The sequence below is a fragment of the Oncorhynchus tshawytscha genome, linkage group LG01 (assembly GCF_018296145.1).
Source record: "Oncorhynchus tshawytscha isolate Ot180627B linkage group LG01, Otsh_v2.0, whole genome shotgun sequence".
In the NCBI taxonomy this organism is placed as follows: Eukaryota; Metazoa; Chordata; class Actinopteri; order Salmoniformes; family Salmonidae; genus Oncorhynchus; species Oncorhynchus tshawytscha.
The window spans coordinates 81,720,567-81,738,124 of NC_056429.1; the positions used below are offsets into that span (position 1 = coordinate 81,720,567).

General features: G+C 42.9%; 1 protein-coding gene across 5 annotated transcripts in view; it reads left to right on the forward strand.

Annotated features, from left to right (window-relative positions):
- Positions 1–17,558, forward strand: part of adkb (adenosine kinase b) — a 298,620-nt gene that overhangs the window by 259,913 nt on the left and 21,149 nt on the right. For all 5 annotated transcript variants that reach the window (XM_024431956.2, XM_024431987.2, XM_024431976.2 and 2 more), the window contains one exon: positions 8,635–8,749. In XM_024431956.2, coding sequence (XP_024287724.1) covers positions 8,635–8,749 — 115 coding nt within the window. The remainder of the gene's footprint in view (positions 1–8,634; positions 8,750–17,558) is intronic.

Consider the following 17,558-nt stretch of genomic DNA (forward strand, 5'->3'; position numbering starts at 1 on the left):
CCAGTCTGTGCACATGCTATCGAGAAATAATGTGCTGCATCCTAAATGGCATCCTATTCCCCATAGGGCTCTGGTCAAAAGTAGTGTACTATGTAGGGAATAGAGTGTAATTTGGATGCAGACAGGGCCTGCTTCAGGAGGATAATAATATATGACTACATGTATAACACCACCTAGCCGTGTCCCCTTTATTCATTCACGTAGCTTTGTCTAACAACAACAAATTTTCAGCCACACTTTAGGTTATCCTATATCCTAGTTTCATCGTGCCATATAGAATTGTTAATTACTAAATCTGATAATGGATGCAGTTCAGCCCTATATACTTAGTTTTTTCACATTTCTACATGACAAAACAATTAGCGTTTTTAACCCAGTAATATTGATCTTTTTATCTCTTTTAATTATCACTTGATCCCCTCAGTCCAGCCGAGATAGGAAACACTGACTTCTCTCAATCACTTTTGTGAACCCTCATTGACTGAAATGGCCCCTTAGCAGGCAATAATCAAATCAAATTTGTCACATGCCTTGTAAACAACAGGAAACAAAACATAATCACTACAAGATGGTGCCGATAGAGATGGCAGCTTCGCTTCTATTCCTTAGGAAACTGTGCAGTATTTTGTCTTTTATGTATTATTTATTACATTGTTAGCCCAGAAAACATTGTGTTATTACATACAACCGGGAAGAACTATTGGACATCAGAGAGACGTCAACTTACCAGCACAACCAGCAGTACAACCAGGAATACGACTTCCCAAAGCGGATCATCTGTCTGTGCCTCCCAGGGCATTTAAACTGATTCCAGAGGCCAAAACAACACCGCAAGATGAGAGGGTGCTGGAGCGGTCTTCTAGTGAGACTTCGAATGCGCACCCACCGCTCCCGAGTATATTACTCGCTAATATCCAGTCCCTAGTTAACAAAGTCGACGAAATCTGGGCAAGAGTTGCTTTCCAAAGAGATATCCGGGATTGTAACATACAATGTTTTACGGAAACATGGGTAGCTGGGGACATGCTTTCGGAGTCTATACAGCCAAAGGGATTTTCAGTGCATCACGCTGACTGGAATAAACATCTCTCCGGTAAGAAGAAGGGCGGGGGGTATGTTTCATGATTAACGACTCGTGGTGTAATTGTATCAACATACAGGAACTCAAGTCCTTTTGTTCAGCTGACCTAGAATTCCTCACAATCAAATACAGACCGTATTATCTCCCAAGAGAACTCTCCTCGGTTATCGTCACAGCCGTGCATATCCCCCTCAAGCGGATGCCATCAAGGAACTTCACTGGACTTTCAAACTGGAAACCATATATCCTGAGGCATTTATTGTAGCTGGCGATTTTAACAAAGCTAATTTGAGTACAACACTACCTAAATTCTATCAGAATATCGATTGCTGTACATGAGCGAGTAACACGCTCGACCATTTATACTCTAACTTCCGCAATGCATACAAGGCCCTCCCCCGCCCTCCTTTTGGCAAATCTGACCATGACTCCATCTTGTTGCTCCCCTCCTATAGGCAGACATTAAAACAAGAAGTGCCCGTGCTTAGGTCTATCCAATGCTGGTCTGACCAAATGGATTCCACGCTTCAAGATTGCATCGATCACATAGACAGGGATATGTTCCTGGTAGCCTCAGATAATAACATTGATGTATATGCTGACTCGGTGAGACAGTTTATAAGGAAGTCTATAGGAGATGTTGTACCCACTGTTACTATTAAAACCTTCCCTAACCAGAAACCGTGGATTGATGGCAGCATTCACTCAAAGCTGAAAGCAAGTACCACTGCATTTAATCTTGGCAAGGCGACTGGAAATATGACCAAATACAAAGTGTAGTTATTCCCTGCATAAGGCAATAAAACAAGCAAAGTGTCAGAATAGAGACAAAGTGGAGTCGCAATTCAATGGCTCAAACACGAGACGTACAGTTGAAGTCGGAAGTTTACATACACTTAGGTTGGAGTCATTAAAACGTTTTTTTTTCAACCACTCCACAAATTTCTTGTTAACAAACTATCGTTTTGGCAAGTCGGTTAGGACAGCTACTTTGTGCATGACAAGTAAATTTTCCAACAATTGTTTACAGACAGATTATTTCACTTATAATTCAATGTATCACAATTCCAGTGGTTCAGAAGTTTACATACACAAAGTTGACTGTGCCTTTAAACAGCTTGGAAAATTCCAGAAAATATGTAATGTCTTCAGAAGCTTCTGATAGGCTAATTGACATCATTTGAGTCAAATGGATGTATACCTGTGGATGTATTTCAAGGCCTACCTTCAAACTCAATGCCTCTTTGCTTGACATCATGAGAAAATTTACAATTTACAAACGCCTGAATGTACCACGTTCATCTGTACAAACAATAGTGCGCAAGTATAAACACCAAGGGACCACGCAGACCTCATACCGCTCAGGAAGGAGACGCATTCTGTCTCTTAAAGATGAACGTATTTTGGTGCGAAAAGTGCAAATCAATCCCAGAACAACAGCAAAGGACCTTGTGAAGATGCTGGAGGAAACAAGTACAAAATGGAAAAACTCCCTAGAAAGGCCAGAACCTAGGAAGAAACTTAGAGAGGAACCAGGTTATGAGGGGTGGCCAGTCCTCTTCTGGCTGTGCCGGGTGGAGATTATAACAGAACATGGCCAAGATGTTCAAATGTTCATAAATGACCAGCATGGTCAAATAATAGGTATGGGACAGGTAGCACGTCCGGTGAACAGGTCAAGATTCCATAGCCGCAGGCAGAACAGTTGAAACTGGAGCAGCAGCACGGCCAGGTGGACTGGGGACAGCAAGGAGTCATCATGCCAGGTAGTCCTAAGGCATGGTCCAAGGACTCAGGTCCTCCGAGAGAGAGAAAGAAAGAGAGAATTAGAGAGAGCATACTTAAATTCACACAGGACATCGGATAAGACAGGAGAAGTTCTCCAGATATAACAAACTGACCCTAGCCCTCAACACATAAACTACTGCAGCATAAATACTGGAGGCTGAGACAGGAGGGGTCAGGAGACACTGTGGCCCCATCCGATGATACCCCCGGACAGGGCCAAACAGGAAGGATATAACCCCACCCACTTTGCCAAAGCATAGCCCCCACACCACTAGAGGGATAGCTTCAACCACCAACTTACCATCCTGAGACAAGGCCAACGAGTATAGCCCACAAAGATCTCTCCGCCACGGCACAACCCAAGGGGGGGGCGCCAACCCAGACAGGAAGATCACATCAGTGACTCAACCCACTGAAGTGACGCACCCCTCCTAAGGACGGCATGAAAGAGCACCAGTAAGCCAGTGACTCAGCCCCTGTAATAGGGTTAGAGGCAGAGAATCCCAGAGAATGTATGTAAGCTTCTGACCCACCGGGATTGTGATGGTGATGAAAGAAATAAAAGCTGAAATAAATTATTCTCTCTACTATTATTCTGAAATTTCACATTCTTAAAATAAAGTGGTGATCCTAACTGACCTAAAACAGGGAATTCATACAAGGGTTAAATGTCAGGAATTGTGAAAAACTGAGTTTAAATGTATTTGGCTAAGGTGTAAGTAAACTTCCGACTTCAAATGTATGTGGCAGGGTCTACAGACAATCGTGGATTACAAAAACAAAACCAGCCCCTTCGTGGACATCGGCGTCTTGCTTCCAGAGAAATTAAACAACTTCTTTGCACACTTTGAGGACAATACAGTGCCACCTACGCGTCCCGCTACCAAAGACTGTGGGCTCTCCACAAAATATTTTAACGTGTTAACCCTTGCAAGGCTGCTGGCCCAGACGGCATCCCTAGCCGCGTCCTCAGAGCAAGGGCAGACCAGCTGGCTGGTGTGTTTACGGACATATAGTTCCACAGTAGTTCCACAGACGGTGCAATCAACATCACACTGCACTGTAAGAATGCTGTTCATCGACTACAGCTCAGCATTCAACACCATAGTACCCTCCAAGCTCATCATTAAGCTTGAGACCCTGGGTCTCGACCCTGCCCTGTGCAACAGGGTCCTGGACTTCCTGACGGGCCGCCCCCAAGTGGTGAAGGAAGGAAACATCTCCACTCCGCTGATCCTACACACTGGGGCCCCACATTCTCGTTCTCAGCCCCCTCCTGTACTCCCTGTTCACCCACCTCCAACTCAATCTTCAAGTTTGCAGACGACACAACAGCTTGATTACCAACAATGACGATACAGCCTATAGGTAGGAGGTGAGGGCCCTCGGAGTGTGGTGTCAGGAAAATAACCGCTCACTCAATGTCAGGAAAAGAAAAGAGATGATCGCGGACTTCAGGAAACAGCAAAGGGACTACCCCCCTATCCACATTGACGGGACAGCAGTGGAGAAGGTGGAAAGTTTTAAGTTCCTCGGTGTTCATATCACCGACAAACTGAAATGGTCCACGCACACAGAGTGGTGAAGAAGACGCAACAGTGCCTCTTCAACCTCAGGAGGCTGAAAAAATGTGGCTTGTCACCGAAAACCCTCACAAACTGTACAGGTGCACAATTGAGAGCATCCTGTCGGGCTGTATCGCCGCGTGGTACAGCAATTACACTGCCCACAACCCCATGGCTACCCAGAGGGTGGTGCGGTCTGCACAATGCATCACCAGGGGCAAACTACCTGCCCTCCAGGACACCTACAACATCCGATGTCACAGGAAGGAAAAAAGATAATCAAGGACAATAACAACTCGAGTCACTACCTGTTCACCCTGCTTCCATCCGGAAGGCGAGGTCAGTACAGGTGCATCAAAGCTGGGACAGAGAGATTGAAAAACATCTTATTTCTAAAAGCCATCAGATTGTTAAACAGCCACCACTAGCACCGAGAGGTGGCTGCCTACCTACAGACTTGATATCATTGGCCACTTTAATAAATTGAACACTAGTCACTTTAATAATGCCACTTTAAGAATGTTTACATATCTTGCATTACTCATCTCAGATGTATATAATGTATACTGTATCCTTCTCTATCTCTTCTTTACTATCTATTGCATCTTAGCCATTCTGTCACTGCTCATCCATATTTTTATACCTATATATTCTTATCCCATTACTTTACTAGATTGTGTGTATTAAGGTTTTGTTGTGGAATTTGTTAGATATTAGGATTTGTTGTGGAATTTTAAATATTACCTGTTTGATACTGCTGCACTGTCTGATCTAGAAGCACAAGCATTTCACTACACTCGCAATAACATCTGCTAACCATGTGTATGTGGCCAATACAATTTGATTTGAGTAGACAGTGAAATGCTCGCTTACATGCCCTTCCCAACAATACAGAGAAAAAGGAATGGAATGAATGAATACTCACTGAGTAACATTAATTTAGCTGTATACACAGGGTACCAGTACCGAGTCAATGTGCAGGGGTACGAGGTCATTTAGGTAGATGTACAGTTCCAGTCAAGAATTTGGACACACCTACTCATTCCAGGCTTTTTTACTATTTTACTATTTTCAGCCTTGTAGAATAATAGTGAAGACATTACAACTCTGAAATAACACATATGGAGTCATGTAATAATGTAATAGAAAGCTAAGTCGTGTAATAACCAAAAAAGTGTTAACCTTTTCACACCAACAAACGGGTGTGATCATTCTACAGTGGTCCCTGCAACGTATGCTCAAACCGGTGTGATTAGAACGTCCAGTTTCTATTGACGCAACAATCAGTATTTGAGCTGGCCATACTGTTTTTTCACAAACATTTTGAACAAACACAGTCCTTACAAAGTTATGTCCAGAATGTGACCAGTGTCATGCCCTGGCCTAAGTTATCTGTGTTTTCTTTATTATTTTGGTTAGGCCAGGGTGTGACATGGGTGATTTATTGTGTTTCGTCTTGTCTAGGGGTTTATTAGATTTATGGGGTTGTGTTCAGTGTAGTTGTCTAGGTAAGTCTATGGTTGCCTAGAGTGGTTCTCAATCAGAGGCAGGTGTTTATCGTAGTCTCTGATTGGGAACCACATTTAGGCAGCCATAATCTTTGGGTATTTTGTGGGTGGTTGTCTCCTGTGTCAGTGTTTGTGCCACACGGGACTGTTTTGGGGTTTTCACGTTTCTTGTTTTGTATTCTGTTCATGTATAGTTTCTCTGATTAAAGAACCATGAACTTTAACCACGCTGCATTTTGGTCCTCCGATCCTTCTCGCCTCTCGTCTTCGGAAGAAGAGGAGGAAATCCCTTACAACCAGTTTATTTTTGGATGCAATGTTCAGACATTCACATAAGTAGCTAAAGCATGACACAAACATCCGAATCGGAAAATGTAGGCTACATTTGTCCTAACGCTAACGGAGGAAAGATTGACGTAACACAAGCGGTCTCATATTTTTATAACTCTCGAGCGACAGAAACTACAATATGAATTAGCTCATAGCAATTACTATTTATAACTAATCACATCACAGGTGAGGTCACAGTTTATCAAAATAATTGAGTAAAACACTTTCTAGAAATCGAAAGTAATCGATGGATAGTTTGTGCCCGCCGCCATGTTTTTTTTCTCACAACAACCAAAGATAATAACAGGAGACGAGATGAGTTTGGTCTGTTTATACTATGCATGTTGAAGGGCGTGTGTCGTCTATGATCATTCACTTCCCTTCATTCACTCCCGGAAATTTACCTGAAAGATGAGTGAACCATTCATTCACCTCATTATAACATCTTTGGTCTGACAGAATGCATTGTATAATGTCACCCAGAATGCATTGTACAATGTCAACAAACATGGTGCCTCACATAGCTGGCAAATAGCTTAGCATTAGCTTATTATAATCAGTACAACATTCAACAAATTATTTTACACACATCATAGGTGTCCATTACAATATATGCAATAATCGGAACGCATTATTTGTAACCAGTACTTGAAAACGTGAATAAAACTGTAAATACATTATGTTATATACATATATATGCGCCTACAGTAGAAACGACAACACCATATAAAGAAAATAAGGAACTTACTTTGATAGGAATGCACACATGTCTAAAGTTATTATTTGTAAGGAAAACAACAAGGAAGGCAATGAGAGTGCCAGCAAGAAAATGTTTCATTTCATGCAAGACTGCACAAATACTTGGTCTGCGCAAACATTGGTGAAGTGCTCGGGCTATTCCCGAAGAGAGAAGTTTGTCCGGCTCAGGAAAGCCTCAAACATAAATTGTCTGCAACGCTGAAATAGGCTACTTCTATGTGAATTAATGAGGAGAAAGAACACACCTCAATTTAAACTGTTGTTAGAAAATACAACTTGTTAGAAAATTATTTTAAATTCACGTGTTGAAACATATCCTAAATATAATTAGCAGGCAGCGAGCATAAAACAACTCACGCTAGGGCAACCATTTGGAACTCACATATGAAAAGGTTAAACAAATAAAAATATATTTTACATTTGAGATTCTTCAAAGTAGCCCCCCTTTGCCTTGATGACAGCTTTGTACACTCTTGGCATTCTCTCAAGCAGAGGTCAGTTTCATCATAGCGCTTGATGGTTTTTGCAACTGACCTTCATGTCTAAAATGTATTTTTATTTATTTAACTGAGAAAGTCAGTTTAGAACACATTCTTATTTACAATGACCGCATACCCCAGCCAAACCCTAACCTGGACGACGCTGGGCCAATTGTGCACCGCCCTATGGGATGCCCAATCACGGCCAGTTGTGATACAGCCTGGAATCTAACCAGGATCTGTGGGGACGCCTCTCGCACTGAGATGCAGTGCCTTAGACCGCTGCGCCACTCGGGAGCCCTAATGTTGTACTGTCGTTTCTCTTTTCTTATGGCAACTGTTCTTGCCATAATATGGACTTGGTCTTTTACCAAATAGGGCTATCTTCTGTATACCACCCCTACCTTGTAACAACACAACTGATTGGCTCAAATGCATTAAGAAGGAAAGAAATTCCACAAATTAACTTTTAACAAGGCACACCTGTTAATTGAAATGCATTCCAGGTGACTACCTCATGAAGCTGGTTGAGAGAATGCCAAGAGTGTGTAAAGCTGTCATCAAGGCAAAGGGTGGCTCTTTTGAATAATCTCAAATATAAAATATTTTTGATTTGTTTAACACTTTTTTGGTTACTACATGATTCCATATGTGTTTTTACAATAGTGAAAATAAAGAAAAACCCTTGAATGAGTAGGTGTGTCCAAACTTTTGACTGGTACTGTACATATTACCTCAATTACCTTAACTAACCTGTACTCCCGCACATTGACTCAGTACCGGTACCCCCTTTATATTGCCTCGTTACTGTTATTTTATTTTTGCTCTTTTATTTTTTTTACTTTAGTTTATTTAGTAAATATTTCTTAACTGCATTGTTGGTTAAGGGCTTGTAAGTAAGTATTTCACGGTAAGGTAAGTATTTCACGGTACACCTGTTGTACTCGACCCATGTGACAAATACAGTTTGATTTGAAAATGGCACAATTGGTCAGGAGCCCGTAACACGGACGCTATTCCCTGCAGCGTCATAATGGACACCACAGTAAGGCCATGTGGTGTGTTCATTTGGTTAATGTAGCAGGTTCTTGCTATTTCAACCCAATCATATAATTTCTCCACAGACGGATGACATTGCAGAGATTGCCAGGAGGGCCCAGAGCCTGCCGAAGGTCAACAAGAAGAGACAACGAGTGGTGGTCTTCACTCAGGGCAAGGACGATACTGTGGCCACTATAGGTAGGCAAACAGCTTTTCCTAAAATAAATGTAGGTACTTAAAGCCAACAGGTATAATGCATTATTAGGCAGTTATGACACAGTGTAAGACATGTCATGAGCATGTATGACCCCTTTATAATGCCTAATCAGTTATAATCATCTCATAATAATCCTAACTAATTCTTTTTTTTTTCGCGCTCCATTCTCTCCATTATTGTAGAGAATTTATAGCCTCGTACGACCATCGTGATCTTGTGTGCTTGAATGGTCCATGTAAGGCATGCCTTGACTCAGGCCTTGACTCAAACCACATCTCGCACAATTTCAGAGTATTCGTTGCCTTAAATACATGTTGATAGATGACTGCTGTTCACTGAAACAATGCCATGGGAGTCGCTTCAGGGCAACAATATTTACTTTTATGTTAAGCTTGACAATGAATATTGAACTTTACATTTTCTGAGAAAAGGATTTGTATGTCCCAAATGGCACCATATTCCTGATATAGTGCACTAGTTTTGTGCAGGCTCTAGTCAAAAGTAGTGCACTATATCAGGAATATGGTGCCATTTGGGACTTACTCTTTGTGATAAGCTCTTCTGACAATCATAGTTTAAGAGCGGTTGAAGGAGAGCATGGAACAGGCATTGATTTGGGAAGTCGAATTTTATTTAGTGTTTTTGGGCAGATTCCAGAACAGTCCTTAGTAGGGCTGGGAATTGCCAGGGACCTCACGATACAATATGATCACGAGTTTATTAGGTACACCACCCTGTTCATGAAAATGGTTCACACCAACAGACAGTGTGTCATATGGCTGTGGCTTGTTACATAAAGCAGGCATTTGGTGACATTCAGTTACTGTTCAATTGAACGTTAGAATGGGCTAAACAAGTGACCTAAGCAACTTTGAGCGTGGTATTATCGTCGGTGCCAGGTGCGCCGGTTCTAGTGTCTCAGAAACTAATTTTCACGCACGACAGTGTCTAGGGTTTACCAAAAATGGTGCGACAAATTAAAAACATCCAGTCAGTGGCAGTCCTGTGGGTGAAAACAGCTCATAGGTGAGAGGTCGAAGGAGAATGGCAAGAATCATGCAAGCGAACATCAGGGCTACAAACAGGCCCTATCCTGCCTGGTGTCAACGGTACAGGCTGGTGTCTGTGGTTTAAGGTTGTGGGGAAGGTTTCCCTGGCACACGTTAGGTCCCTTGATACCAATTAGGCAATGTTTCCATGCCCCAAAGAAGTCAGGATGTTATGGAGGCAAAGAGGGGTCTGACCCGGTACTAGATGGGTGTACCCGATTTATTACGAATGTAAATGTATTACAATTCGATGTTACAAACATATTGCTCGCTATGTGTCTGCTGTAGCACAACAGAGAGACATACAGTGGGGCAAAAAAGTATTTAGTCAGCCACCAATTGTGCAAGTTCTCCCACTCAAAAATATGAGAGAGGCCTGTAATTTTCATCATAGGTACACTTCAACTATGACAGACAAAATGAGAGAAAAAGTCCAGAAAATCACATTGTAGGATTTTAGGATTTTTAATGAATTTATTTGCAAATTATGGTGGAAAATAAGTATTTGGTCACCTACAAACAAGCAAGATTTCTGGCTCTCACAGACCTGTAACTTCTTCTTTAAGAGGCTCCTTTGTCCTCCACTCGTTACCTGTATTAATGGCACCTGTTTGAACTTGTTATCAGTATAAAAGACCACAACCTCAAATAGTCACACTCCAAACTCCACTATAGCCAAGACCAAAGAGCTGTCAAAGGACACCAGAAACAAAATTGTAGACCTGCACCAGGCTGGGAAGACTGAATCTGCAATAGGTAAGCAGCTTGGTTTGAAGAAATCAACTGTGGGAGAAATTATTAGGAAATGGAAGACATACAAGACCACTGATAATCTCCCTCGATCTGGGGCTCCACGCAAGATCTCACCCCGTGGGGTCAAAATGATCACAAGAACGGTGAGCAAAAAACCCAGAACCACACGGGGGGACCTAGTGAATGACCTGCAGAGAGCTGGGGCCAAAGTAACAAAGCCTACCATCAGTAACACACTACGCCGCCAGGGACTCAAATCCTGCAGTGCCAGACGTGTCCCCCTGCTTAAGCCAGTACATGTCCAGGCCCGTCTGAAGTTTGCTAGGGAGCATTTGGATGATCCAGAAGAAGATTGGGAGAATGTCATATGGTCAGATGAAACCAAAATATAACTTTTTGGTAAAAACTCAACTCGTCGTGTTTGGAGGACAAAGAATGCTGAGTTGCATCCAAAGAACACCATACCTACTGTGAAGCATGGGGGTGGAAACAGCATGCTTTGGGGCTGTTTTTCTGCAAAGGGACCAGGACGACTGATCCGTGTAAAGGAAAGAATGAATGGGGCCATGTATCGTGAGATTTTGAGTGAAAACCTCCTTCCATCAGCAAGGGCATTGAACTTGAAACATGGCTGGGTCTTTCAGCATGACAATGATCCCAAACACACCGCCCGGGCAACGGAGTGGCTTCGTAAGAAGCATTTCAAGGTCCTGGAGTGGCCTAGCCAGTCTCCAGATCTCAACCCCATAGAAAGTCTTTGGAAGGAGTTGAAAGTCCGTGTTGCCCAGCAGCAGCCCCAAAACATCACTGCTCTAGAGGAGATCTGCATGGAGGAATGGGCCAAAATACCAGCAACAGTGTGTGAAAACCTTGTGAAAACTTAAAGAAAATGTTTGACCTCTGTCATTGCCAACAAGGGTATGTAACAAAGTATTGAGATAAACTTTTGTTATTGACCAAATACTTATTTTCCACCAGAATTTGCAAATGAATTAATTAAAAATCCTACAATGTGATTTTCTGGACTTTTTTTCTCATTTTGTCTGTCATAGTTGAAGTGTACCTATGATGAAAATTATAGGCCTCTCTCATCTTTTTAAGTGGGAGGACTTGCACAATTGGTGGCTGACTAAATACTTTTTTGCCCCACTTTAATAAAAATTTGTTTTGATCAGTCATGGAAATAAAAGTGCTGAAAACATGTTGGCTCACCATTTAAAAAGAAGATTGTGGCCAAGCTGTAGGAGGAGAAATACCAAAGTTTTGGTGAAGGTTCAGCCGACAAGTGCTAAGCTAACATTAAGTACCTGGCAAAAACATTTTAACAAAATTAATACTTGCAGTCATAGAATCTATATAATATTGTAAAAAATAATATTGCAATACTCTACTTAGTGATTTAAAAGTGTTAACTCTTTTTCACACCTCTTTCCTTTTTTCGCCATTAGGCTACAGTAGAGTAAAACTGCTATCCTGGCATATTTGTTAGCTGTGTTAGGGAACATTAAAAGGATGGTGTCTCCTCCCGAGTGGCGCAGGGGTCTAAAACACTGCATTGCAGTGTTGAGGCGTCAATAGAGTCTGGGGTTCGATCCCAGACTGTGTCACAGTTGGCCGTGACCGTAAGTCCCATAGAGTGGTGCACAATTGGCCCAGTGTTGTCCAAGTTAGGGGAGGGTTTGGCCGATGGGGCTTTCCTTGGCTCATGGTGCTCTAGCGACTCATTGTGGGGGCCGGACGCCTGCAAGCTGACTACAGTCGTCAGTTGAATGGTGTTTCCTCTGACATATTGATGTGGCTGGCTTCTGGGTTAAGCGAGCATGTGTTAAGAAGCAGCGAGGCTTGGTGGGTCATGTTTCGGAGAACCCTTCGCCTCTCCTGAGCCCATTGGGGAGTTGCAGCGATGAGAAAAAAATTGCTATTGGATATCAAGAAGTAGGGGGGTAACATTTTATTTTATTTTTACGATGGTGTCATCGTATCAGAGCAGGGCTTGGAGTTGCAATCCTGCCTGGGGTAAAGCTATGTGGAGAGAGATGATGGTGTCTGATTACAGCTGGGAGCCTTTGCCTTTGTTGGGAGCCACGGGGTGTCTTTCCTCGTTGCCCTTGCAGTTCAGACTACTGAGACGACCTGCACAGAGACATACAGTACCAGTCAAATATTTGGACACACATACTCATTCAAGGGTTTTCTTCTTTTTTTTTCTACATTGTAGAATAATAGTGACAACATCAAAACTATGAAATAACATATATGGAATCATGTAGTAACCAAAAAGTTGTTAAACAAATCAAAATATGTTTATATTTTAGATTCTTTTAGATTATGTTGACAGCTTTGCACACTCTTGGCATTCTCTCAACCAGCTTCACCTGGAATACTTTTCCAACAGTCTTGAAGGAGTTCCCACATATATTGAGCACTTATTGGCTGCTTTTCCTTCACTCTGCGGCCCTACTCAGCCCAAACCATCTCAATTGGGTTGAAGTCGGGTGATTGTGGAGGCCAGGTCATCTGATGCATCACTCTCCTTCTTGGTCAAATAGCCCTTACACAGCCTGGAGGTATGTTGGGTCATTGTCCTATTGAAAAACAAATGCTAGTCCCACTTAGGGTTGCACATTTTGGGGACTATTCAGAGGTGGAATTTTTCAGTGGGAATTAACGGGAATATATGGGAATTAACGGAAATATATTCAATTTAATATTAATATAATTTAAATGTAGTAGTTTTTTTGCATTGGATATATTTACCATATCATATGGAGAAAGAAACATAAACCTTCTTACGAAATAACGGAATATGTACGCTCAGCACGCTGCGCTGTGGTCCTCCTCATTCAACGATCGTGACAACTAGGCAAGTCAGTTAAGAACAAATTCTTATTTACAATGACGGCCTACCAAAAGGCAAACGGCCTACTGCGGGGACGGGGGCCTGGGATAAAAAAAAAAACAATGTAAAAAATACAATATAAATATAGGACAAAACACGCATCACGACAAGAGAGACAACACAACACTACATAAAGAGAGACCTAAGACAACAACATAGCAAGGCAGCAACACATAACAACACAGCATGGTAGCAAAACAACATAACAACAACATGGTAGCAACACAACATGGTAGCAGCACAAAACATGGTACAAACATTATTGGACACAGACAGTAGCACAAAGGGCAAGAAGGTAGAGACAACAATACATCACACAAAGCAGCCACAACAGTCAATAAGTGTCCATGATAGAGTCTTTGACTGAAGAGATAAAACTGTCCAGTTTGAGTGTTTGTTGCAGCTCGTTCCAGTCGCTAGAGACACCAATACTCCTTAGCCTGCCCACAAGAATGGAATGGTATACTGTATCAAAAGCTTTGGCCAAGTCAATATAAATAGCAGCACAATTTTACGTAGAATCAAGGGCAATGGTGACATTATTGAGGACCATAAAGGTTGCAGTGACCCATCCATAACCTGAGCTGAACCAGGTTGCATACTTGAGAGAATACTATAGACATCAAGAAAGCCTTTTGACTTTTGATAAACAGGGCAAAATAGAAATAGGCATATAACAGTTAGGATCAGCTTGATCTCCCCTTTACATAAAGGATGAACCGTGGCTGCCTTCTAAGCAATGGGAACCTCCCCAGAAAGGAGACACAGGTTAAAAAGGTTGGAGATTGGCTTGACTATGATAGGAGCAGCAAACTTAAAGAAGAAAGGGTCTAAACCATCTGACCCAGATAGTTTTTTGGGGTCATGTTTAAGGAGCTCCTTTAGCACCTCGGACTCAGTGACTGCCTGCAGGGAGAAACTTTGTAGCGGGGCAGGGGAAAAGGAGGGAGCAGCATCGGGATAGTCTCATTAGAAGGGGTGGGAGATGAGGAAATGGTAGACGGGCAAGGAGGCATGGCTGAGTCAAATAGGAATCCTGACTTAATGAAGTGGTGATTAAAGAGCTCAGTGATGTGCTTCTTGTCAGTAACAACCAGATCGTCAATATTAAGGGGCATGGGCAGCTGTGGGGAGGAGAATTTATTTTCCATGTCTTTAACTGTTTTCCAGAACTTCTTGGGGTTAGACCGACAGAGAAAGAACTGCTCCTTTACGTAACTAACTTTGGCCTCCCGGATAGCCTGAGTGCACATCTTTGTCAGCCTGAGAATGCATATGCCGAGCCTTTCGCCAAATGCCATTCTTCTGTCTTCGACAGAAGGGATCAAGCTGATTCTATACCATTTTACAGAGACCAGTTCATGAAGGAAGGCTTGCTCATTAAAGTTGTTTAGCAAACGTCTATGGCAAATCAGGACAGGTCATGTCACTGAGCAGCCATTACGAACACAGGCTGTAAAACAGTGATCACTAAGGTCATTACAGAAAATGCCAGACTGATACCTATCAGGATTATTTGTGAGGATAACATCGAGGAGAGTAGCCTTTTCTGTTTTTTTGGAGTCATACCTTGTGGGATTGGTAATAATCTGAGAAAGATTTAGGGAGTCCCATTGCTTTAGGACTTGGTAGGTGGTTTAAGCATGTCCCAGTTTAGGTCGCCAAGCAGGACAAATTCAGACTTAGTGTAAGGGGACAGGAGAGAGCTTAGGGCAGGTAGGGCACAGGCCGGTGCTGATGTAGGACGATAGCACCCATCAACAGTCAGTCAAGAGCTATTTGAAAGTTTAATGCTTAAAACCAGCAAATGAAATTGTTTGGGGACAGACTTGGTGGAGACAACTGAGCACTGAAGGTGATCCTTGGTAAAGATTGCCACTCCCCAACTGTTGGAAGATCTGTCTTGCCGAAAAAGGTTATAACCAGAAAGGTTAACATCAGTATTCAAAACACTCTTCCTTAACCATGTCTCAGTAATGGACAACACATCTGGATTGGAGCTGTGAACCCACACTTTCAGTTGATCCGTTTTAGGTAATAAGCTTCTAGTGTTAGCGTGTAGAAAACCCAGGCTTTCACGAAAGCAGAAATCAGTGAAGCAGATATCAGAGCACAAGTCAGAATTGAGGCTAGCAACAGTACCTGTACCAGGGTGTATGTGCACATTTCCAGATACAATCAACAGTAATACAATCAAGGCACGGCATAGGACAGGGAGAGATCTGCAGTGCTGATTAATGACATCTGAATGTGCATCAGATGGCAACAAGCAGCAATTTCATAAGGTAACATGAATACAAAGCCGGCGAGAGGTGGTTAGAATGGGATGGGAGGCCAAATGTCTGTGTAACCAGTAGATTGTCAGAGTCCCGAGTGTGAGAACAAACATAGTCTGTCCCACGGTTGGGTAAATAAAGTTTGTAGTGAACAAAGTATGCAGGAGTCATGAGGCAAATAGCAAAATGCACAATAGTTTTATATATATACCTGTATATATAACGACTTGGGGCTCGACATTGTAAGTCCCATTTCTCCTTCTCCCAAATCCAGATAGCTGATGTTCTGAAAGAGCTGCAAAATCTGGACCCCTACAAATCAACCAGGCTAGACAATCTGAACCCTTTCTTTCTAAAATGATCTGCCGAAATTGTTGTAATGCCTATTACTAGCCTGTTCAACCTCTCTTTCGTGCCGTCTGAGATTCCCAAAGATTAGAAAGCAGCTGTGGTCATCCCCCTCTTCAAAGGGGGGGACACTCTTGACCCAAACTGCTACAGACCAATATCTATCCTACCCTGCCTTTCTAAGTTCTTCGAGAGCCAAGTCAAGAAACAGATTACCGACCATTTTGAATACCACCGCACCTTCTCCGCTATGCAATCTGGTTTCAGAGCTGGTCATGGGTGCACCTCAGCCACGCTCAAGGTCCTAAACGATATCTTAACCGCCATCGATAAGAAACAATACTGTGCAGCTGTATTCATTGACCTGGCCAAGGCTTTCGACTCTGTCAATCACCACATCCTCATCGGCAGACTCAATAGCCTTGGTTTCTCAAATGATTGCCTCGCCTGGTCTACCAACTACTTCTCTGATAGAGTTCAGTGTGTCAAATCGGAAGGGCCTGTTGTCCGGGCCTCTGGCAGTCTCTATGGGAGTGCCACAGGGTTAAATTCTTGGGCCAACTCTCTTCTCTGTATACATCAATGATGTCGCTCTTGCTGCTGGTGATTCTCTGATCCACCTCTACGCAGACGACACCATTCAGTATACCTCTGGCCCTTCTTTGGACACTGCGTTAACAACCCTCCAGACGAGCTTCAATGCCATACAACTCTCCTTCCGTGGCCTCCAACTGCTCTTAAATACAAGTAAAACGAAATGCATGCTCTTCAACCGATCGTTGCCTCTACCTGCCCGCCCGTCCAGCATCACTACTCTGGACAGTTCTGACTTAGAATATGTGGACAACTACAAAGACCTAGGTGTCTGGTTAGACTGTAAACTCTCCTTCCAGACTCACATTAAACATCTCCAATCCAAAGTTAAATCTAGAATTGGCTTCCTATTTCGCAACAAAGCATCCTTCACTCATGCTGCCAAACATACCCTCGTAAAACTGACCATCCTACCGATCCTCGACTTCGGCGTTGTCATTTACAAAATAGCCTCCAATACCCTACTCAGTAAATTGGATGCAGTCTATCAGAGTGCCATCCGTTTTGTCACCAAAGCCCCATATACTACCCACCACTGTGACCTGTACGCTCTCGTTGGTTGGCCCTCGCTTCATACTCGTCGCCAAACCCACTGGCTCCAGGTCATCTACAAGACCCTGCTAGCTAAAGTCCCCCCTTATCTCAGCTCGCTGGTGACCATAGCAGCACCCACTCGTAGCACGCGCTCCAGCAGGTATATCTCTCTGGTCACTCCCAAAGCCAATTCCTCCTTTGGCCGCCTCTCCTTCCAGTTCTCTGCTACCAATGACTGGAACGAACTACAAAAATCTTTGAAACTGGAAACACTTAACTCCCTCACTAGCTTTAATAAGCACCAGCTGTCAGAGCAGCTCACAGATTACTGCACCTG